Raw genomic sequence first — 24,397 nt, 5'->3', positions numbered from 1 at the left:
AACCAAACACCAGCATGTGGATTTACTTTCTTTCCTAACTGCACCTTCAAGAATATCTCTGTAATTCTGTCATTTTTCTCCACCTGTAGAGTTGAAACGGAATAAAAATGAATATCATTCTGCTGTGTGTGCTCTTTTCTAAAACCTTGTTTGTTGTATTGAATTAGGAATCATTCATGTAGCTCATGAAACAGATTTGTCAGGTTTTGGCCACTAGATGTCCCTAGTGGGCTATATTAAATATGCAAGGCTAATGAACCTTTATGGGACAAGTTCGCCAGCCTTCTCCACCTCAACAAACATCCTGCATGTTAGCACATTTTCTTATCATCTATATAATATAACATTGCAGTTCTTTTAAGGTATTCAGTTTGTTTATTTTAAAAAAAGAATACTTTTAGTGATTACAGTTTGCAGTAACTTTAAAAATCACATCCAGTCCTACTCCTTTATCAAAAGGGTATTCCTACATATCAGTGTCCACGGTAAACAGGGCCTGAGAGTGGCTCAGAAATGTGGTTCCTGATTTATTTAAACATTTTCACACAAAAGAAAATCGCTGAAACTCTGAAACTTTTGTGCCGTGTGATTCCCCGTCTGTTTGTTTCCTTTGATAGATCTGTGCATTCCCGACATCATCCCGGCAGCACCGGGGTGTCCAGTCAGACGGGTTTGTTGTGCATCATGATGTAATTTCTTCCTTTTAGTCCTGTATTCCGGTAGTTCGCTTGTTTTCTTCTTGGTGTTTATGTTTGGCTGTGCAGAAAGCAATCGATGACAGAGATAGTCCAGTTAACGTAGCTGAGACGAGGTGCACAGAATGAGTTGTCTATGCCACAAATCATAAATAAAACTGAGACAAGCAGAAAAACAAATCATAAACAACGTGTGAATGTGTACGCACATGAATATGTTTGTGAATGTTCGACTCTGCGGTACTTTCGTTCTGCTTCTGTTTCTTACTTTTCGATCAGTTTCTCTATTAATACAAAGAAAATTCCATCAGGTTGATGTGAGATGAGATGAACCTAAACAGATGTATGGTTAGTGAAGCCGTACCGTAGTTTTAAAAGTTTTAAAAACCACCACCATGCTGCTTCTTTCTGTTTTGCATTGTTACATTTAGAGGTGTTTAATTACAGCTGACTTATTATTTAACCTGCACAGAGGAGCATAGAGGATGGGTAGGTATTTTGTTTTTCGAATCAGGTGGCTGACTAAGCTTAACAAGTTTCCCAACATGTTTGTTTTTGAAACTTTAACTCTTTCTATCGTAGATTACATTGTTGTGTTGTTAAAGTGTTGTTTAACCTGCATTCGTGTTGTATCTTCTGCTGACACAAAATTGTGTTAATAATATAAAACGAAAGTAAAATCTTTAAAAGAAAAAAAAGTTTTTGCAGTTTGCTGGTCTGGAGCTCTGGAGTGGAGATCCCACCAAGGTCAGAAAGTGCAAAAATGGAACAAACCCAAGAGCTACATTTCAGTCTCTACAGGCCTCATTTAGCACATTAAATGTTTTAAGTTGTGACAAGAGGAAAAAGGACTGAACAAATATGTCATATGTCATTGTTACAGGTCTTTTTTTTAAACAATGTCCTGATATGTAAAACTTTAGACTCGAAAGAGGACGTACTTTCTTCTTTCACATGACAGCGTAGATATATTTACCACATTTTCATGGGAGCAGTAAAGAAAAATAAAAAAAAAAACATACGTTTCCAATCATATACTTTAAAGTTTACTGTTGCAAAATGTTTTGTTAATTCGATAATAACTAGGTTATCTTTTACTTCCTGTCAGTCCAGAGCAACTTACTGGCAATGTTACTGGCAGAGTCTCAGTTCAGGCTTTAAAAGCTTGCCAATACTGGCAATGTTACTGGCATTTGTTTTCCCCCATTAAGATAGTTAAAGAAGAAGTTTCATAAATATTGATATGCAAGTGCCAACAGGACTTTCCAGCATAAAGCTGGGCAGTGTGTTTATTTTTAAACACTGCTCAGCTGAGCTGCTCAACAAGTCTCACCGCATGTTTGACTTTGAAACTGTCGGCGTTTCCTGCTTCCTACAGAGCATTGCATTATTATTTCCTTTACCCTGTTTTTGCTTTTATCTACATTCATTTTGTGCCTTATACTAAAACGCTTTTTTAACCTTTTTTTTCTGAGGTCAAACAAAATATCTTCAGTATGAGAACACGTCTCTCTGCACATATAAAATACATTTTTAACACATTTTGGTTGTGATTTTTAAATGTACAGCAGCATAAGATTTGACAATTCTTCTAGTGTGACAGCACAAATAATAAATTCCGCCTCCCTGATACTCAGAAATAAATATAGAGACAAAGCACGTACAAACTCCAAAACACTTACATAACATTTTTGTCATTCTGAAAACCCAACTTATTGGCAAGCTTTTGAAGCCTGAACTGAGACTCTTGAGCAGCGCAACTTGTTCATACCAAAGACATGATGGATGAGAAGCGCTTTGAATGAGAGAACCGTAAACTTATCCAGGCCGTGGAGAATTCATTCCAAAGCACAACAGTGCCCTGGTTTAAACCAGGCTGGATCTCATTGGAGAAGGAACTATTCTGATCAAGCGGGGTTTTAAGAAGATGCATCAGAAAATATTCTTACTCTTCAGTGGTAATTTGGTGTACGTCAGCATTAGGGTTGCCAACTCCCTGAGAAATAAATAAGGGACACCTCGTGGCCAGGGCCGGGCAACCCAGTTGTCTTCACCCTTCCCAGTGTGGTGAATTTTTTAGCTCTTTTTTTGTGTGTGAAATTATTTTTTTAACCATTTGACTTGAATTTGATTTAAGTAGATGCGTATTCTTTGTGATATCAAGACATGGGAAACAAAAATCATTTAGGCATTTATTTTTTAGCTCAAAATGACAACATTAACACAATAAAACAGGTCTCTTTCTTAAACAGAAGCCTGTCATGCTTAACTTTTGAGAATAAAAGTAAATCTTTCTTTAAAAGAACTCTGTCCTGCTTAACTTAAAATTATATAAATTAATAGAAAACAATAGAAAGAAAAATATTCTTGTAACAGTGCACATTTAGTGCATTTAGTGCAATTGGCTTCAGTAGAGGCATTATTTCAGCTTTTGCTCCCGTTTGTAAACCCACTTGTTCCCATGATTACGCATCATAACTCATCATCATTATTCATCTATGTATTACTTTTATGTATTACTCATCTATTTGTTGTAATCTATCCTTGCAGTTGTTTATTACACAAAATAAATTATATTATCACACTTCTGGCCACATAGCGCTGATATTCACTGCACATGCCCATTTTAACCTTAACCAGAGGGTTTAAAAACAAACAAACCAGTGTTTACATACCATATCTGCTTCTGCCGTGGCCTGGTGGACAAAAATTGGTTAAGGGTTCCCCGAGCTTTCACGCCCCTCATGTTCTTCATGTGCCCACCATTAGAAGCATGCCTATGGAAAAAGTGCGCCAGCACACAGTGCAGTGCGCTTTATAGGTGTTATCGTGCACTTTTCCAGCCAGGTGTTTTCCTTTTCCCATTCTTCCCTGTACTTTTGCAGCCTTTTTTTTTCTTTCTCTGAGAGGAACAAACATTGCTGGTCTAATGCTGGGCTCACACTGTGCGATTTTTGGCCCATTTTGAGCCGATTTTTGAGTCGTGCGACCAATTTGGTGATCGGCCCGATTTTGGCCTTCATCGTGCATGTGTAGTAGGCCTATACGTGGGGTAACGAGAAGCGATTAACACCTCAGGACCAGTTCCCGATCATCAATTGCTCGTAAGGGTGTCACCGCAGCCGCTCACACTGCTCACGCGCAAACACGTAAACGTCGGTGAAAAAGACGGAGCTGTGCAGCGTGTGATCTGGACACAAGCGATGGAGGCACAACTTGTAGAACTTTGGAAAGCTCATCCGAGCCTTTTCGATGTGGCATCACCAAATTATCACGACCACAACAACCGTGAAAATAGTTGGATTTACATTGCTGCTCAATCACAGCTGCCTGATCCGTGTTTTTCATTAGCAATTTAACAAAGTTGATGGTGGTGTGTGTCTGTGTGAGTGAAAGACAGAGAGGAAGAGCGAGCGACAGATTTTCTGTTATAACCTTCATTTTATGGAGGCACGGTGTGAGCACTCGGGTCGCATCAGAGCATCGGGCGGTATAGTGTGAGACCCTGCATCGTGACCTACGAACTTATAACCCATGCGAGCCAATCGTGCAGTTTGAAAATCGCACAGTGTTTGCCCAGCTTCAGGTGTACTGTCGTCTGAGACTTGCACCGCAGTGTCGGCGTTTGTTTCCCCGTTGGCCATGCTTTTTGTTGTAGTCATCTGTTGTCTTCCGGTATTTTCTCCGCAAGCGACCTTTCCTCAACCAATGAGATGAGCGGTAATCTGAATTGTCATACTCGAATTGGCATAAGTGTGCTGTCAGCTCATTGGTCACAAAGCAGGAGCGGGGCTGGGAATTATGTTTTCAAACAAAGCGTTAATTACATTAAAACTTATAGACTACTTTTGATTCTCACTGTATTACGGGACAAAGTGCGTCCCTTTTCAGCTCAATACGGGACGTGTACTTTTGTTTCTAAATACGGGACGATTCCGTTTTTTAAGGGACGGTTGGCAACCCTAGTCAGCATTGTTGCTAATGGTCACCTGAGATAAGATGCATAGGATGAGATGGGCCGCACTGTTGTCTCACAGCAAGAAGGTCCCGAGTTTGATTCCACCATCAGGCTGGGGTCTTTCTTTGTGGTGGTTGTATTTTCTCCTCGTGTTTGCTTGGGTTCTCTCCGGATACTCTGGCTTCCTCACATTTAAACGATTAAATGTTCACTTTTGGGGCCTCTCCAGCCTGATACAGAACCCCCTAGCAGGGGGATACATAGCTGAACTGCTCATAGAGTCCAGAATCTGAGCAAATTAAAAGTGAAATCTGAAGCACATGTGCTTTATCGCATGATAATTAATAGACTGACATGTTGCATTTAATTGTTAGAAACAAAAAGAACAAGGCTAGCTCATTTCGACGTGTGCTGTTTTTGCGCTAAGCTAACTAGTGGCTACAAATTAACACAATATATTTAATAGTTAATGATTGCTTACTCGGCGCAGGGGCCTGGGAGGAGTTGACAGTCTGGTCGGGGTCTGGGACGCTGGGCCATCCCTGCGGCTGCTGGGCCGGGGGCGGTCTGCTTGCCTCCATCCCAGGGAAAAGGGTAGCATCTCCTGGGTCAGAGGGCTGATTGCCCCCCTGAGGGCGGTGATACCTGGACATGGGAGTATAGAGTACGTTTGGAGAGTGTGAATGGGTGTTCGTTCCTGTTTGTCTCCACGTTGGGCGAGTGCTGAGTATTTGTATTTGTTTGCATGAGGGTGGGAATGTAAGCTTGTGTCTGGTGTGTGCCAGTTTGTCTATGTCTTTGTGTCCAGTTGACTCTCCACCTCCCTAAGGACCCCAAAGAGCTTTACACAACCAGTCATCCACCCATTCACACACTGGTGACGGCAAGCTACATTGTAGCCACAGCCACCCTGGGGCGCACTGACAGAGGCGAGGCTGCCGGACACTGGCACCACCGGGCCCTCTGACCACCACCAGTAGGCAACAGGTGAAGTGTCTTGCCCAAGGACACAACGACCAAGACTTTCCAAGCCGGGGCTCGAACCGGCAACCTTCCGATTACAAGGCGAACTCCTGAACTCCCAACTCTTGATCCACGATCGCCCCATTGCTTAAGTACAGGCAAAAAAAAAGAGTTAATAATTGTTTATCATTTATTGTTGTGCATTGTTTTTATTTATTCATTAATAAATAGGTTATCTTTTACTTTCAGTCCACAACTGACAATTTTACTGGCAACTGTTTTTCCCCATTGCGATAACAGAAACATCCAGGAATTCTGCCTTGTGCACACCACATAGAAGACTTTAGGCATGAAATAAAATGACCTCCTGTCTGCCTAATTTGCATAGTTAGTTTCTATATTTAGAACTGAATTAAAGATGCCAAGGACTTGGCAGCATAAAGCAGTGCACTGTGTTTGTTTTACATAATGTGGGTGGCTGAGTTTCATAACCTGTTTTACAATGAATTTTAACTCTTTGATTGCTTTGTTATTCCATTTTAATCTGTTGTTTCATCAAGAAGCATTTTACAGGTTACCCTGACATAAAATGTCACATTGCATGAGTTAGAGCTTAAAAAATGCTTTTTTTCCCTAAGGTCCGTGAGAATATGGAAAAACAAAAAACTTTAAAAATGAAAACATCTCACTCTAGAAGTCTTTCAGCAAGACGAAAAGAATCATAAAGTCAGCCTGCCGGGCATCCCACCCCTAACCCAAAGGGTCAAAACTTATGTTCGCATTCTCAATAAAAATGCTCAAAATGCTGATTGAGCAATGTTGTGCAAGCATAATTTGTTTTGTTTTTTTCATTAAGGATGGGAAAAGAATTCTGACATTCCTGCACCTCTCTGTGAAGTGACTCTGCAGAGGGAGACAATCATACTGTTGATTTTACCGTACACTCTTCTGCCAAATAAGAATTAAGATTTTGTTTTGGAAATAGCAAGTAAAAGTTGTTGTTGCACAAAAGGGAGCTTCCCTCGTTTAAAGCAACTTATAAATATGTAATACTGTATAATCTTTCCACAATCAGGGACTCCACTTTTTTTTTTACATGTTCTTTCTTTCTTGATTGTTTTGTTTGACCAGTTTCTATTTTTCCAGTAAGTACTGCCTCACTACTCCCTTTTCTTGCCTTCCGGTATAACATGTTTGTCACTTGGACCGCCCCGTTACATCACCACCAATAGTTTAAAAAGGCACTCTGGAGTTCAGACACTATCAAGCTGCACAACTTGTTCACGCCAAAGAAATGATGGATCACCCAATCTTTGAACGAGAGAACCAAGAGCGTGTGCAGGCGGTGGAGAATTCATTCCATCAAGCGGGGAAGCCCTTGTCCAAGCCGGGCCGGATTCTAATCGGAGAGGGAACTGTGTTAAAGCAGGGTCGCAAGAAGATACAGCAGAAAATCTTCTTCCTCTTCACTGATATTCTGGTGTACGGCAGCGTTGTTGTGCCTGGTCGCTGGTACAAAAAGCAGAAGATCATCCCTTTAGGTGAGACATTCATCTGCGTTTCCTGCAGCTAACCTACTGTGAGAAGATTAATGTGAAACTGCTAAAGAACAATTTTATGACTGAAGAGAAAGAAATATAGACAAAAGCTTCAAGAAGAGCCAACACTATTGAATACTGTTCATAATATGACTGGCAGGTAGAAAATAGCAAGTGTGCTGTGCTAGTTTAACTTCATATGTTCAGCTTTCTGCTTGTACCACTTTATCCATGTAATTTTTATGTTGTTATCAAATCACTATGATTTTAGAGGACATTGAGCTGGAAGACCTGGAGGACAGTGACATATTCAAGCATCAGTGGCTGATCCGAACACCGAGCAAGTCTTTTTTTGTGTCCGCCCCTTCATACGAGGAGAAGAAGGCCTGGATAGAGCACATCAATGAATGCCAGTCCAGCCTAATGCAGGCCACCAGCCGCAAACCTTCCAAGAAGTTTGCTGTTTCCTGGATTCCTGATCCGGCTGCTTGCAAATGCATGCGGTGCCTCTCTACAAAGTTTGGTGGGGTCAATCGTCGACACCACTGCAGGAATTGCGGCTTCTTGGTCTGCAATTCATGCTCCAAGCAGCGTGCCGTTATCGATCACATCCACCCCACTAAAAAGCTGAGGATCTGCAGTTTCTGCTACAAGAATATTAATGAAGACAAGGTTCGTGACAGGGGAGGCAGCGCCGGGAAAAGCAGCTCAGAGGAGGAAGAGTTGTGTCCTTCTGGAGAGGAAAATGAGAAAGTGGAGGAAGGAGAGATAGGGGTCTATTCTCCCAGCAACTGGCTGGACACCAAAAACGGGACTTGGGAACGACTGAGCATTTATGATTACCCAAAGTCAATACCATCACAGTAGCCAATAAACTGCAACAAAGACGCTTTTGAATGGATTCAGATTACACAAAGTTGATTTTCTTACATGAAGTTACATAAATGTAAAGATAAATGTGACAACGTATTATTTGTTTGTGTCTATTTGTGTTTTAATCTTAAGTCTGTACACGCAACAATTTGCACTGTAAATAACAAATCAGGAGTGAGTAGAAAAAATCATTTTAAAAAGACAAGAATATATAATCTTTGTACATATTCAGTGCCATTAACCATGCTTGTTAAATAAATAATGCTCCATCTGCCTGTCACTTTGCTGCTGGAACAGCTGAATTTCTCAATAAAGGATATTTCTATTCCAAAAAGCACTGTCTTCTTCCTGTGCATGTGACTCTGAATTGCACGTTTCTTTGTTTGAATGCATGTAAAGTATTCGCATCCAGTATCTGCTCTTTTGCTGCTCCTTAACCTCAACAATAAAGTGCAGATAATCAATTTGTGAGTGATGTTATTACAACACTAAAATCGCTCATCATTTAGTAATAAGTCCTCTGTTTAGCCCTCAGAGTCTTATTGGAGCATGTTACAGTGTTTTTCAATTCAATTTTATTTATATAGCGCCAAATCACAACAAAAGTCGCCTCAAGGTGCTTCATAGATACAGAGAAAAACCCAACAATCATATGACCCCCTATGAGCAAGCACTTTGGCGACAGTGGGAAAGAAAAACTCCCTTTTAACAGGAAGAAACCTCCGGCAGAACCAGGCTCAGGGAGGGGCGGCCATCTGCTGCGACCGGTTGGGGTGAGAGAAGGAAGACAGGATAAAAGACATGCTGTGGAAGAGAGCCAGAGGTTAATAACAGATATGATTCAATGCAGAGAAGTCTATTAATACATAGTGAGTGAGAAAGGTGACTGGAAAGGAAAAACTCAATGCATCATGGGAATCCCCCGGCAGCCTACGTCTATTGCAGCATAACTAAGGGAGGATTCAGGGTCACCTGGTCCAGCCCTAACTATATGCTTTAGCAAAAAGGAAAAGTTTTAAGCCTAATCTTAAAAGTAGAGATAGTGTCTGTCTCCCGAATCCAAACTGGAAGCTGGTTCCACAGAAGAGGGGCCTGAAAACTGAAGGCTCTCCCTCCCATTCTACTTTTAAATACTCTAGGAACAACAAGTAGGCCTGCAGAGCGGGAGCGAAGTGCTCTAATAGGGTGATATGGTACTACAAGGTCATTAAGATAAGATGGGGCCTGATTATTTAAGACCTTGTATGTGAGGAGCAGGATTTTGAATTCAATTCTGGATTTAACAGGAAGCCAATGAAGGGAAGCCAAAACAGGAGAAATCTGCTCTCTCTTTCTAGTCCCTGTCAGTACTCTTGCTGCAGCATTTTGGATTAGCTGAAGGCTTTTCAGTGAGTTTTTTGGACATCCTGAAGTAACCATATATAGTTCCTCACCCACTTAGGGTATACATTTTTCCAATAAGCATGTATATAAAAACCATTCGGGAAAACACATAGAACCTTTACAGCACCAGTGATTTATCATCACTTTACTTCTCACTGGCATTTTTCATAAATATAACATACAAACATACATATCATACTGTAGCACGTCCTAGTGTTAGTGCCCATCTCTGATGATGACAAGTGTGTGAGTAGCTAAGGCCAAAAACACCCAGTTTCCTGAATTCTTGAAGAACGCTGAAGTTTGAAGTACTTCAGGCTGATCGATCTGATGCAGTGATATCACAGCATTATCTGCCACATAACCTGATCCTTGCTGATTGACTGGAAGAAATTCACCTGGTTCTACGAAATCACAGTGAGTCATAACAAGGTCAATGTTGATGTCCATTTAAGTTACCAAAAATGGCTCCTTGTGCGGTGAAGGGTACTGAGAGGCAAACTGCTTCTCGCTCAGTCGTGTGGAATGGTTTCCACAGAACCCATTTAATATCAGCACCAGTACTGATATACTGATCAACACAGAGCATGAAGTACAAATAAATACTTGTTGGTTTAAGAAAAAATACATGAATCCCTTTTGAGAAATTTAATAATAGAAGTACAGCCACAAAGACTAGAACACCTAGTGGTTCAAAAGTAAAATTACCATATTGTTGGGATGCTTGGGGCTTCCCATGCTTTAATTACAATATGATCAGACACATAGAGCTATTTGTCTGTTTGTTTATCTGTCAGCGAATTTCCTGAAAGTTGGTGAAGAGGTGGAGCATGAGGAAATGAAGATCTTGGCACAGATTCAGACTGCTTACTTGAAATATGAAAAATAGACCACTGGCTTTGGCAGATGATGTGCTGCTTTAACTGTTGAAAGTTTATCCCCTCACCTGTCAGTATCTTGGATATATTTGGCATTCTTTTAATTATTATCATTATTATTATTATTATTTATGTATAGCAGATATGATAATGTTGGGGAGTAATATTAATTGCTCTTTGAGGTTGACTGATTTATGTGACCATCCTGTGAGAGAAGATGTGTTTTTCTACCCTTCTGCTACCAGCCTGAGGGCCTGTCTGTCTGCGAGCCAACAATGATCAACATGTCATAGTTTCAGGTTTCTGTTTGATCCTTGTTACATTGGCTGTGTTTCTGGTTTTTCAAGCCTCCGGCCTGAATGTTTGTCTTCATGTGTTAGTTTTTCATGTTTTTGTCATTTCCTGTTTTAGTCTGTAGGTTAGGGTTTTTTTCTGTCTTTTTCAAGCCTTTTTCCTGCTTTTGTTCCTCTCATTTTTGACTGAAAGCCCCATCGTCATTACTCTCACCTGTGTTTCATCATATAATTAGGCCCGCCAATTTAATGCAATTTCCTTGTAGTATAAATTTGACATCCCTGGTTTAGATCCAGCTTGTAGTTTGGATGGGAGGAGTCATTTATGGTGTTGTGAGCCTTCTTCAAGCTGCCATTCCACGGTATGTTGGGAGTGGAGGAGAGCTGGGTATACGAGATGCCCAGCTCTCTGTGATGTGGACTCATAGAAGCTTAAAGCTACAGACACACTCCACCTCTCTCTCTCTGATGTTAAGTGGAGTGTGAAGCTATCCCTCTGTTGTCTGATGTCCACAATAAACTGCTTGGTCTTCATGGAGTTAAGGGTGGCATTGTTATATCCACACTAAGCAGCCAAATGTTCCAGCTCCTTGCTGTAAACCACCTCATTTTTCCCGGTGATCAAACCCACCACTGTGACATCAACTAAAAACTTCACATTATATTTCATTCACACATAGGAACTCAGGAAACCTATAAATGAAGCTCCCAGCACACATTTTCTCTGCTGATGTTAATCTCACAGGAGCCTTGATGCATGCTCAATAATCCAGGTAAGTAAATCCCAAAAGGTTGATTCTGCTCAACTGGACGTAGCGTTTTCAGTGGGAGAAACGTTTCATCGCTCATCCAAAGGACTTCTTCAACCTTTTGGGAATCTAACAGAAGGTTTGGAACTCTGCAGCTTTGAGTTGACAGAGCGTTGGTGATTTTTACACGCTATAGACTCAGCACTCAGCGAGAACAAGTTCTAAAGGTTCATGGCTAAGTTGCTGTGGTTCCACTTTGCAACAATAGCACTAACAGCTGATTGTTGTACATGTAGGACCAAAGAAATTTCACAAACTAACTTGTTGCAACTGTTGCATCCTATCACACTATCACACTCAAATTCAGTGAGCTCTTAAGAACAACCCGTTCATTCACAAACAATATGTTATAAAGGCAGACTGCATGGCTTGGTACTAGATTTTACACGCCTAATGCCACAGGACTGAAAACATCTAAATTCAAAGATTCAAAGAGTTTGGCCCAATACTTTTGTCAACGTAGTGGATAGTCTTGACTTTCCCCTTTGTTATGGTGTTCACCTGTCTTCCTTTTTCTTGTGCTCAGGTGTTGGATTCCTGTTCTGTTTTATTTCCTTGTGCACAGCTTAGCTCTTTGGGACTTTTTCCTGTTTTTGCGTTACGCCAGTAAAGGTGCATATTTATTATTTACCTTCCTTATGTGCCCTGCACTTTTACTTCTTACCTTACCGTCTTCTCACCAGGTTTGAAGGTGTGCCAATGAATAGACAGAGTATCTTCTGTGCTTTCACTGATGGATGAACAATTTCTTTGTCAGACATTTGTGTGGGTAATCTTTCAAATATGTAACAGCACAACTTTTTATTGGAACTGCTCCATAGCTTTAATGTTTCTTGACACAGGCCTGAGGCAAAAGCTTCATAATCTCAAAAATCAATGAAACTTTAACCTCCTTCCATCATTTTTTGTGCTTTAAATGATTACTTTGTTTTTTTTTATGGTTTAAACACTTGCAGAACTTTTTTTTGACGGTGTAGCTTTGTTTTGTTTTTCTAACTAAATGGTGACGCCGTCACATATTTTGTAAACATCCAACTCTTTCTTAGAATGAGGAGAAACCTGTTTATGACCACATGGAACAAGGAAATGTTACCTCTTTTATACACTTACCGAAATCCACATTGCACAGACCAGTCTTGTAATGCCATTCGATTTTTTGTTTTTTAAACCATCTGGGTTCATGCTGCTTAAGCAAAAATAAAATAATATTTTAAAAATCCTTGGTTCAGGCCCCCTGATGAGCTGGGGTTTGCGTTCTCATTTTCTTTCTTCCCACAATCTGAAATAAACTCAGATGAGCTCCAGATAAGAGCTCAAGAAAAAAAAGTTATTTTAGTGATGCAACAACAAACATAAACAGTATAGAGTGTGAATGTATGTCAATTTTATTTAAAAAGAAACACTATAAAAGGGTATGAATGTGTGTGTAAATGGGTGAATGAGGCATGTTTCATAAAGTGCTCTAAGTGTGCAAGTGGAGCAGAAAAGTGCTGTATAAAAAATAAACAATTTACATTTATGTATTATATAATTGTCCCTTTTTGTTTTATTTAAAATCTTCTTTCAGATGTAACTGTTTTCTGTTTTGAAGACCGCAACAAAACGAATGTCAAAAACTGACCACAGGGTGATATATCAAACTAAAACGTCTTAAATCCATTTCTGAGGCTGGGACAGACAGTGTGCGTTGCCTGTGGATTCATGAGCATGAGCCAACAAAAATGTCACCAGAGACTAAGGCACTGCAAACTGACAGAGCATAAGAGAGATTTTTATACAGACACAGGAAAGAAGTTATTACTGCAACAGATCTCTATAGCGATTGACTTTGGAGCTGTACGTAGCTGGTTCAACGGTAAAACAGTGACACCTATTGGTGAAAGTGGGTAGTGCAGCGGGTTCAGTACAGTGAGTAGAAAGAGAGAATTTGCTACTCTCCGGGCCATTTATAAAATAAGCACAACTTATGAAATCCAGTAGTTTTCAAATACAATGAGCTGCTGTGATATGATGTGGCAAATAAAACCACTTTTGCGCTGTTTTGACGTATTTTCATATGATCATACGCACCACTTTGATGGAGTAATTATGTGGATGCCTAAATATTAATAAAGCCGCCATAACTGAGGTTGAACTGAGGGAAAAACTCACTAAAAACAATTATTACAGTGATTTTTAATAGTAGGTACAAAAATGCGTGATTTAACATGACAGGTTGCGTGGTTGCTATGCGTCTCCAGGTTCTATTTGCATTGCATCTTTTGGTATAGTTCAGACACTTTTCACTCAACGTGTTGTGCAAAGCTACAAGGGATTTCTGCAAATTTCTGCAAAAGTAAGACAACTTTCTGCTCAAGACTTCTTGCAGCCTTACAAGTGTCCAACTCCCATGTCACGGAGGAAAGCGACCCAGCAACCATCATCCATCATGGAAAATGTGAGCTTTTATGACCATTTTCAATAAGTTTTGAATATTTACTCAGAAAGAGTTCACTTTGCAACAGGGCAACGTGAAAATATAGACGACATAAATGTGGATAAAAAGCATTAAAAAACTCCCATTTAGGCCTGTGCACGTGGGAGTTATACTTGCATGTTAGACTGTTGCACTGTAGCTGTTAACGGGTAAGCTGTGCATAACGTCATTTAAACTAGCATGTTACCTATAATAATGTTTTCTTTAGTGTGTATTAAATGATCTTGTGGCAGACATGTCACCAAAGTTTGCAGCTGGGATAAAAATGTTCAGTTTTTGCTAATAAGTAGAGTATCCTCCATCTCGAATTAACTCAAGTGCATAATGATCACCAGGCCTGTTTCTAGCTTTTTTGGGGGGTGTGGGGGTGGGCTGTGCATGTTCCTGATTGGGGGCCTTTATTTTGTATTTAAAACTAAAATCGGGGAATAAAAACAGTAAACACTGAGACTTTATTCACTGTAGAAAAGCTAATCCCCAAAATGTTTATTTACAAATTTGCAAGCAATGTTCTGCAGCATCATCTGAATTCTCAAATGTATACACACTCTCACATGTTTACAGGAGCCACATGTAACTGTGATCATCTTTAAAATACTCAAAGCTTCTGCTTTTGGGCTTTTTTAACTAAAGTTTTAATCTCCTTCTTCATTGTGGCTTATGCTACAATTATTCACCTGACAAGACAGTCACCTCTGGGTAGAGGTCCCTCATTACACCACAGCCTAATGATGATCTTGAACTCATTACCCCACACACACAAGGCAGGGCTCTCCTATTATTGCAGCTTGCTTTTCTTTATATCCTACGTGTCATTATAAACCATATAAGTGCCACACGTGACCAAGCTTAGCCAGTTACAAAGGTATTTTGTGCATCTGCATTGTTCAAAAACGGCAATAAGTAGCAATGATTATAACAGAAATTAGAGTTTAATACAACATGGACTTTGGTGTTTGTTTAGCTTATGCAAATTATTATTTGACATGTCATTTGGGGGTATGCAGCAGTGAAGCTCTAACACCACGAGCCCATAAGTTGACACGTCTTTTATTACACTGACCTTGATGCATTGTCCTGGTTTTAGCTCTCATGATTTTATGTGAACATGTTGGATATTTTTTGTCGTTACAATCACTGTGGACAAGTTATTCAACCATGCAAGTGGTTTAAGTAGTTTATGGACATATGAAAGGGTTTGTTATTTTTTAAATGTTTCATGAACTACTAACTGATGTCTGCATTACTGTTATTTTTGTGTATACCTGCAGCTTACTGTGCCCGATCACCTCAAAGACCATAAGTATTGTAAGAGAAACACTGCATGCCAGGCCCGTGATGCGAAGAAACCCAGAGCCTGCAGGAAACAACCGTGCTGCAGCAAGGACCAGGTTGGATGTGTAAAATTTCAGGAACAGAATCATTTGAGGGTTTTGGAGTTTGGACTTCATTGTGGTTCATCAAATTTAGATTTTTGTCTTGTTTGAAAAAAATGAGATCGCTATTAACTACTGACATTCCCTTGTGTGCTTCTGACCTTTCCCCAGGTTATTAATTCAACCCAGAGACCCCGGCGCCGTGACAGAACAGTCAGTCAGCCCCGGAAAAGGAAGCGAAGCCCAGCATCCAGTTCTTCCCGACCTCCAAGGACCTCAGTGCCTCCCTCTGCAATCTCACATGATGACCTGCCAGTGGCAAAAAAATTCAACCATGCAAGTGGTTTAAGTCGTTTATGGACATATGAAAGGGTTTGTTATTTTTTAAATGTTTCATGAACTACTAACTGATGTCTGCATTACTGTCATTTTTGTGTATACCTGCAGCTTACTGTGCCCGATCACCTCAAAGACCATAATTATTGTAAGAGAAACACTGCATGCCAGGCCCGTGATGCGAAGAAACCCAGAGCCTGCAGGAAGCAACCGTGCTGCAGCAAGGACCAGGTTGGATGTGTAAAATTTCAGGAACAGAATCATTTGAGGGTTTTGGAGTTTGGACTTCATTGTGGTTCATCAAATTTAGATTTTTGTCTTGTTTGAAAAAAATGAGATCGCTATTAACTACTGACATTCCCTTGTGTGCTTCTGACCTTTCCCCAGGTTATTAATTCAACCCAGAGACCCCGGCGCTGTGACAGAACAGTCAGTCAGCCCCGGAAAAGGAAGCGAAGCCCAGCATCCAGTTTTTCCCGACCTCCAAGGACCTCAGTGCCTCCCTCTGCAATCTCACATGATGACCTGCCAGTGGCAAAAAAATTGCCCCCCAGACCCGAGCCATGCAGTACCGACCACCAGCCAACCAGCTCCGCTGACAGCCCTTTAAAAATCCACAACCTCTCAGTGGAAGATTATCAGCGAGTCTACCATGAGGTGGTAGATAGCATGCTGATGTACGTTTGTCTCCAAATGTCCTGTCACTTTTTAAAATCGCCAGCTCTAAAATGGTTACAGTATGGTTTTTGACCACATGCATCATTTTGATTGAATTTCTTCTTGCAGGTCCAAGAATGGCCGCAAACGTCCCTACAGTCTAGAGCTGGGGAGAAGCATTAAGAAAAAGCTGTGGGAGAGACTGAATCGTCCTATGGTGGAGACATCAACTAACGAGGACGGACTTGAAGAAATTGACATGGTGTATGGGCAAAAAGTCAAAATCCCACAATATGATTTTGACATTTCGAGTTAGCCAAATCCTCAACATCCACTGAGCAAAAGAGCAAAGGAGAAGTGAATGTAGAGCAGCAGGAGGACTGCTACAAAACTGTGAAACACACAAATCAACTGTAGATAAAAGCACTGTAAATATATGACAAATGTTTCTGTAAATAGTTCACATGTGACTTTGATGATTAAAATGTAATTTCTGCACAAGTTTGTGTTTCTGTGTATTATAGATATATTCCACTGTGTGTTTGGACAACTGTTTAAGGTCACTGCTGAGAAAATGCACTGCACAGTACTACAAAAATGTGATGCAGGATGACATCTGCATTTCCATTCATGAATTGTCTCTTCAAACTATTTTATGACTGCCTGACTGATTTTAAAAACGCATAAACCATAATCAGAACACAGATTTTTGGATCACATGATGAAAACTGTAAACCTTCATAGGACTTTTATTTTGAAAGATCCATCCATCTTCATCCGCTTTATCCGAGGCCGGGTCACGGGGGCAGCAGCCTAAGCAAAGAGGCCCAGACCTCCCTCTCCCCAGCCACCTCCTCCAGCTTATCCGGGGGAACACCAAGGCGTTCCCAGGCCAGCCGAGAGATATAATCTCTCCAGCGTGTCCTGGGTCTGCCCCGGGGCCTCCTCCCGTTGGGACCTGCCTGGAACACCTCACCCAGGAGGCGCCCAGGGGGCATCCTTGTCAGATGCCCGAACCACCTCAGCTGGCTCCTTTCGATGTGGAGCAGCAGCGGCTCTACTCTGAGCCCCTCCCGGATGGCTGAACTTCTCACCCTATCTCTAAGGGAGAGGCCAGCCACCCTTCGGAGGAAGCTCATTTCTGCCGCTTGTATCCGCGATCTCGTTCTTTCGATCACTACCCACAGCTCGTGGCCATAGGTGAGGGTAGGGACGTAGATCGACCGGTAAATTGAGAGCTTCGCTTTTACACTCAGCTCCCTCTTCAAGACGACGGACCAGTGCAGCGTCTGCATTACTGCAGCTGCAGCCCCAATCCGTCTGTCGATCTCCGGCTCCCTTCTCCCATCACTTGCGAACAAGACCCCGAGATACTTGAACTCCTCCACTCGGGGCAGGAACTCATCCCCGACCCGGAGTGGGCACTCCACCCTTTTTCGGCTGAGAACCATGGCCTCAGATTTGGAGGTGCTGATCCTCATTCCCGCTGCTTCACACTCGGCTGCGAACCGAGTGTTTATCTGACTCAAAATGGCTTAAGAAGTCCTTCTTGACCATGATATATATTCAAGCACTGTGAACAAAACATAACATCCAACTTTAATTCACTCACACCTTTGTCTTTTTAAAGACAACACATTACTTAACTTCGTTGAATAAAGTGCAGAATGCTAGAGATTTATGTCATTCTGTTTGCATACTAAATATTCAATAATCATTCATGTTCTCTAATGACCGGTGCCCAGTGTTGTGCCAAAAAGTGATCGTTTGCCAAAGTGATTTCTGGTATTTGCCAAAAAATAATTGATGGTAACAGATGTAAATGACTTGCTGTCATATAATCTGTCAAACGTTTTTCTCATGAATGAGATCAATTCATTTTGATCCAAAAAGAAACTTCCTTTCATCAGATGTGACTTTTATTCAGCTTTCATTTATTCAGGTAAAAAGTATCACTGACATTAAAAATGTCGTTTTCAAACGAGGTCTGGCCTGGAGGACTGCAGAAGTTACAAAAAAATCACAGTCCTTTAAAAAACTGTGATGTTTTTCAAGTGGCCGAAAAGGACTGGAGGGATCTATATAATGTAGGTATGGGGCGCCGTTTGTAAAGTGAAACATGCTGAAATTAACGGCAACATTTTTCCACATTTAGCTCAAAACCTTACCTAAAACATGTTTTTTCGAGTAATTTTTTATAACATTTAGTAAAATATTTGTAATCTAAATGTTAAATGTTAAATCTAAATGTTAAATATTAAATCTAAATATTATATTTAAATCTAAATGTTAAATGTTAAATCTAAATGTTAAATGTTAAATCTAAATGTTACAGAAAAGTAAATATTTAGGCTAACGTGCAAATTTATTGTACGCATCAACGGAAATACCAAAATAAAAGCTTCCCGAAAACCTCCGGTGCAAAATTGTGTCTGCTCTCCCCCTCACTTCTTCCCGCCATGTGCTGCTTCACTTCTTGCCTACGAGCATGTCCAGCGATTTTGCTGGACATGTGCTGCAGCGATTGTGAAGTGGAGACTGCAGCTGCTAAGAGTGCACTACTGCTGAACCTTTGGATAGCCGACAAAACGGATCTTCCGATGTTTTCAGCTAAATCGCCGGACGTGCTTTCTCATGGTTGGCTCCGGGTTATGGCTGAATTCCAGTGGAATGACGGTCCCGCCATAATTTACGTTCCAGCCTTAAACCTAACCTTATCCCTAACCTTATTCCTAACCTTTACTAGCAGTTAAATGACGTAAAATAGTGTTTTCCAAAGCGATTTTTAGAAAATGAACGAACATGTGTAGATTGAGTCCAAACGGTTCTCATGTGCTCTCCTTTTTCCGATGCCGTCATTTAGGAACGTGTTGGGTACCCGAAAGCATAAAATGTTGACAATTATTAAATTAAAATTAAAATTATTACACTTAGGGAGTGAGAACGTGTCTGACCACTGTCTTGTTTCTTTATGTTGTTGTGGGTTATTAAGAATGACACCATTACTTGAAGAGAAGGTATTTTATCGAACTGTGGTTCACATGTAAACAAAGCTTCGCCATCACAGTCTACTCCGAGGTAACGTCCTCTGGCTCTCTAGCTCCCCCTACAGTCTAGGAGTATTAACAACATAAAACATGATACTAGGCAAATAAGGATTTGCTGTTATCATTACAACCACTAACGGCACACTTTTGCACCAGTGGTTTTCGGAAAGCTTTTATTTTGGTATTTCCGCTGATCCGTGCAATAAATATGCATGTTAGCCTAAACATTTAGATTTAACATTTAGATTTACATTTAAATATAATATATAGATTTAACATTTAACATTTAGATTTAACATTTAGGTTTAGATTTAAATATAATATTTAGATTTAACATTTAGATTTAACATTTAAAATTCTGTTTTAAATATGAAAAGTTACAAATATTTTACTAAATGTTGTAAAAAAGGACTTGTTTTGAGCTAAATGTGGAAAAATGTTGCCGTTAATTTCAGCATGTTTCACTTTACAAACGGCGTCCCATATACAAACTCCTGCAGGTGATCAGGGAACAGCTGCACTGCGTCCATATACAAACCCTGATATCTCTCTCTCTCTCTCTCACACACACACACACACATACATATACACATCCACATTCCAATGTAAGGAACAAACACCCACTGATGTATAAAATAAAGACCAGGGCAGTCTCAGAGCTGCGAGTCCCTGAGCCCTCACTCTCGTGCGAGAGCTCAGAGCTGCCCTTGCTAAGCAACAAGTAAAACTGTGTGTTTCTCCTCTCTGATTCTCAGCTGAAGAAGTGTTTTAGAATATATCTCTTAACATTTAACCAATATTTGAAAACAGGAAAGTATCTGATATATGAAGCTAAAATTTACAGCAATCATTATAAACGTTAAACTTTTCTATTGTGAACAGTTGAGCAGAAGGTTTGGTTTTGTCACAGAATGATCACTATATCAAATTATACTGTAATACATTAAAATACAAGTACTGATGACCAGAGTACACATATGCTACACTTTTCTAATTTGTGGTTGACATCAAGAAAAGACAACAAAAGTCAACTTGTTTTTAATTTATTTATTTATTTTTAAATTTAATTTTAGTGCCAATTAACTAAGAAGTCTCCCGAAGGTGTTTTGAACTGTAAGGTGGAGGGCCTGTAGGACCTCTACCTTACAGTTCAAAACACCATCTTTAGAAATTCCAGCAATCAAATGATCCCCTATGAGCAAGCACTTGGCGACAGTGGGGAGGAAAAACTGCTCTAAAAAGCAGAAACCTCCAGCAGAACCAGACTCATGTAGGGGCAGCCATCTGCTGCGGCTGGCTGGGTACGATGGAAAACACAAAGGAGACACAGTGAAGATATAATAGTTTTTTAGGAAAACTGTAAAGACTTTTAGGAATTTTGATTTGAAGCAAGGCAGTGGAAAAGTCAAGGTCTTTAGTCATCGCTGCCCTTAAAACAGCATCTGAAGGGATACATAATAGCTTTTCCCACTGCTGCAAAGAACCTGGCAATTCTGGACTTTTTTGGAGGACTTGTGAGGACACCCAAATTGATTTTCAAATGCTTCAAAATAGCCTCATCAAATGAACTATCACTTGCAAAAGCAGCATTCATGACCTGTTCTGTGGAGCCAAACTCCTTGACGAGTCCTTTAAACATTTTTTTGGTCAATTGACTCACATTCTTGTCCAGATTTGTTATAGACTCCTCAATGCTGATTTCAGGTTGCACCAAGTTGCTGAGATGTTCAATGATGTCTCCTAAAGTTTTGTTAGGTAATGAAAGCGGCTTTTTTAGGCTCTTTTTGTACTGAGCCACGAGTCTAGCTATAAGACACATGGCAAGGTTCTCGGCTGCTGCCTGAGATGACACTGACACTTCTGAGAGCTTTTGCTCCAACTTTTCTGAGGGTTTCTCTTTAGACATTTCAGACAGTTTTTCCTCTAACTTTTCTGAGGTTTGCTCCTCAGACTTTTCCAAGAATTTCTCCTCAGACTTTTCCGAGGGTATATCCTGTGAGAATCTGTCCTCTGACTTTCCAGACATTTCCTTCTCCATCCTCTCGAGAACTGGTGTTGAACTTGAACAAGAGGATGTTGAGTGTTTCTCTGGTGACTTGACCTGCTTTTCCAGAGACGCTGGTCTAGAAGGACAGGGTTTTTTAGATTCTCTGACACTTTTCTGAGAATAGTCTGATTCTGTGTCTCTTGCCCGTTTCTGTCCCTTTGCAATGACCTTTTGGATCTCTTCAACAGCATCAGACACTTTTTCGCTCTGAACAATTTCATCTATTGTTTCACCATCAACCAAAAGCAGAATCTTTTGCAAAAACTTTCCAACTGCGTCTTCTATGATTACATAGAGGACTTCAGGAGAAAAGAAAACTCTCGATTCAGCTACTTGCTGTGGTGTCTTGGAGATGACGGAGTCTGATAGACTTCTACCCATAACAGTTGTGGGAATTTGGTATATACGACTTATCATTAAATGGTCGTACAGTTTCTCTGTCAATTCTCTCGAGAAATTCTTCACTTTCTCGCTTATTTTAATGTTTTCGAGCCTTTCTTGGATAATGTCATGTTCTTTCTCTTTTGTGAACTCGCTGTATATGTCACTAATTTCAGATTTGATGACATTAAAGCTGGTTGGAGTAGCAGATTTTATCATGTTTCCCAGAGTAGATGAGCTTCTAGAAGGGGCACGGACAGACATGCTAGAATTTGAACGAGGAGTTTCGCATGCTGAACCTGGGAGGCTGACACTCATACTGTCGTGGGAACCCATTCTCTCAGTTTCAGGGGAGTGGGTTACCTTTGACAGACTAATAAAATAGTCTTTGCTCTTCTTCACTGTTGTTTTCAGCTCCCCTTTCATCTTTTCAAAATGTTTTCCTGCAATCTTGGAAAAATGCAGTTTGCGTGATTTTTGCGGTGCGGAACGAGCACGTGAGGTAAAAAACTCTCTCACCTTATCAAAGATGATTCCCCCGTTGAATCCAGATTTGAGTGAGGTACATTTCTCACTGTGACAAGAATAATCAGTGTCAGTGCACTGGAGATTGTCAAGTATAATATTGACAATGTCAGCTGCAATTTTTTCTACTGGGGTCTCAGGTGGAATACTTTCTGTCTGCCTTTCAGCTTCTGCACATTCCCCACTTTCTGAACTTTCTTTCTTTTCTGAAAGTTGCTCTATTTTAGCGGGTGGCTCAATTTCCATATCGCTGTCATCATCCGATAATTCATCATCTGTCAAATCTGAATCTTGACACCATTTGGTCAGAATCTCACTAACCTCCTGGGTGGCTGATTTGACTGAGATGCTGGACTCAATGCTATCTTTGCTGGACTCAGACTTACTTGAATCGCTTTCCTTTCCCATGCACGGGCATTTCAGTTTACTTGCATATCTTTTCAAGCATGAGAGAGCATGAGAAAGCATGACTCGCAGTTTTCTAATATTCCGAATTGCCCCACTGACGTAAACAGCGGGGTCTGATGGTAAATTGACGTGCTCTCTGACCAGGGCGACTATATATTTGACCTTATTTGAAATCTCCTCCTCAACCATCTTTGTCAGCTTTTTAGCACTGCCACATATCTGCTTTGGGATATTGAGCAGGTTTGCAATAGTGATTGAGATGGAGTCACCAAATGATGCATTTGTTTCTATTTCTGCAGATGCATCGCTCTGAATGACGGGAAGAGCACGTCTCAAAATGTTGGCTGAGGTGATCTGTATGATTTCAGAAATCATATCAGCCAAAACTGCTTGAATATCAGAATCCCAAGCTCCATTTTCTATTAAAGTCCACTGTACATCATCGAGCTTGTTGAAGGCGTTATCGATAATCGGTGACAGCTCATCTGGTGATACGACCAGTGGGGTTTGAGTATTATAATCCTGTGTTGCAGACATTGTTATTTCACACGGATTCTCTCTGTTAAAATCTTCCTGAAATGCTAAACTTTCTGAATTGAAAGAGCGTGGTAAGTTTGACATGTAACTACTGTCGAGGGGGTCTCTGGTAGTGATAACTTTTTGACTTAGCTTGGCTCCTATTTAAGGACTTTCCCGGATCAAAGGAAAACCACATTAAATGACTTCTTTGACGTAACACATCAAAACCTTCTATGAGGTAAGTCGTTCGAATGCACGAGAATTCGCGCATGCGCAAACGCCCGCGTTAAGCTCGTAACTCGGGTGCGCATGGCAGAAGAAAACTGTTTTTTTTCTCAAACCTTTATTTAAACATCAGTACAATACAAAATTGAATTAAACAGCACCACAATAATGGTGTTGTACTCAGGGGCGATTTTAGCCCATTTTTGATTCAAAATGAATCAAAGCACCCCCAAAGATTTCTTACTTTTTTTGACAATATTTGCTGTTTGTGTGACACACTACTAAAAATATAAAAAAGCATACAGTACTGTACTTGTTTGAGACGTAACATTTTAACAACAAAAGTATCGATAACCCCCCCTCCCAAAATGGTTTGTTCCAGCTCGCCCCTGCTCTGGCTCTAGCGCTCTTGCTGCCAGAGCGATGGTGGCTGAGACACAGCGGAGCGGAGATGTAAGTGCCTGGATTAAAACAGGACATATTAGCTGCATTTAACCTTCAGTTACTCTTTATATAGTTAGGTAGGAGTCAGACCATGTTTCTTTTTAGCTGAAAAACATTACACCAGGTAACCTTCAGTGTTGAAAACGTGTTTTCCGACGATGTTTGCTACCCTACAATCCGTCCTGCTCTGTAGTAAATTCAGCGACATTTCACCGTCCTGTTGCTAGCATTGAAATGTATACAGCCTATTTAAAAATCTAAAACTTTAAATTCTCCGTAGCCTAAAGTTGTTACCACTGTCCTGTTTGAAATGGATACTAACTAGCTAACTGACTTGATGCCCATTAACCTTATAACTCCTGTTGTGTGTGTGCGTGTGTGTGCGTACAGAGAGACAGCCAGGTTCATAATGGATATGAGGACGTTTTTTCAAAAAAAAGGAGCCACATTCAGGTAAAAGTGTAAAATAAAATGATCCGTGAATCAAGAATAATGTTGGATCAGTGTTTCAATATTTATATATTTTATTAGATGTTCATGTGGTTTGGTTATTTGCCTTATGGTTG

At 40.5% G+C, this 24,397-nt stretch overlaps 3 protein-coding genes across 3 annotated transcripts; 2 read left to right on the top strand and 1 right to left on the bottom strand.

The window, feature by feature from the left end:
• Nucleotides 1–6,895: 6,895 nt before the first annotated feature.
• Nucleotides 6,896–8,441, top strand: LOC102790585 (pleckstrin homology domain-containing family F member 2-like). Its single transcript, XM_006797910.3, has 2 exons — nt 6,896–7,157; nt 7,426–8,441. The coding sequence occupies exons 1-2, from the start codon at nt 6,911–6,913 to the stop codon at nt 8,019–8,021; spliced, it is 843 nt and encodes a 280-aa protein (XP_006797973.2). The 5' UTR covers nt 6,896–6,910; the 3' UTR covers nt 8,022–8,441.
• Nucleotides 8,442–13,390: 4,949 nt separating this feature from the next.
• On the top strand, nt 13,391–16,732 carry LOC148102886 (uncharacterized). The gene is made up of 6 exons (XM_087840237.1): nt 13,391–13,827; nt 15,138–15,257; nt 15,414–15,578; nt 15,690–15,809; nt 15,966–16,255; nt 16,365–16,732. The coding sequence occupies exons 1-6, from the start codon at nt 13,780–13,782 to the stop codon at nt 16,549–16,551; spliced, it is 930 nt and encodes a 309-aa protein (XP_087696363.1). The 5' UTR covers nt 13,391–13,779; the 3' UTR covers nt 16,552–16,732.
• A 3,590-nt stretch (nt 16,733–20,322) lies between these two features.
• On the bottom strand, nt 20,323–23,387 carry LOC148102885 (uncharacterized). Its single transcript, XM_087840236.1, has one exon. The coding sequence runs from the start codon at nt 23,262–23,264 to the stop codon at nt 20,697–20,699; it is 2,568 nt and encodes an 855-aa protein (XP_087696362.1). The 5' UTR covers nt 23,265–23,387; the 3' UTR covers nt 20,323–20,696.
• Nucleotides 23,388–24,397: the final 1,010 nt, after the last annotated feature.

Source organism: Neolamprologus brichardi, chromosome 4 (assembly GCF_056152115.1).
Source record: "Neolamprologus brichardi isolate AB-2024 chromosome 4, ASM5615211v1, whole genome shotgun sequence".
Taxonomy (NCBI): domain Eukaryota; kingdom Metazoa; phylum Chordata; class Actinopteri; order Cichliformes; family Cichlidae; genus Neolamprologus; species Neolamprologus brichardi.
Note: the sequence above shows the minus strand (reverse complement) of the source record. Positions and strands in the feature narration are given on the sequence as shown.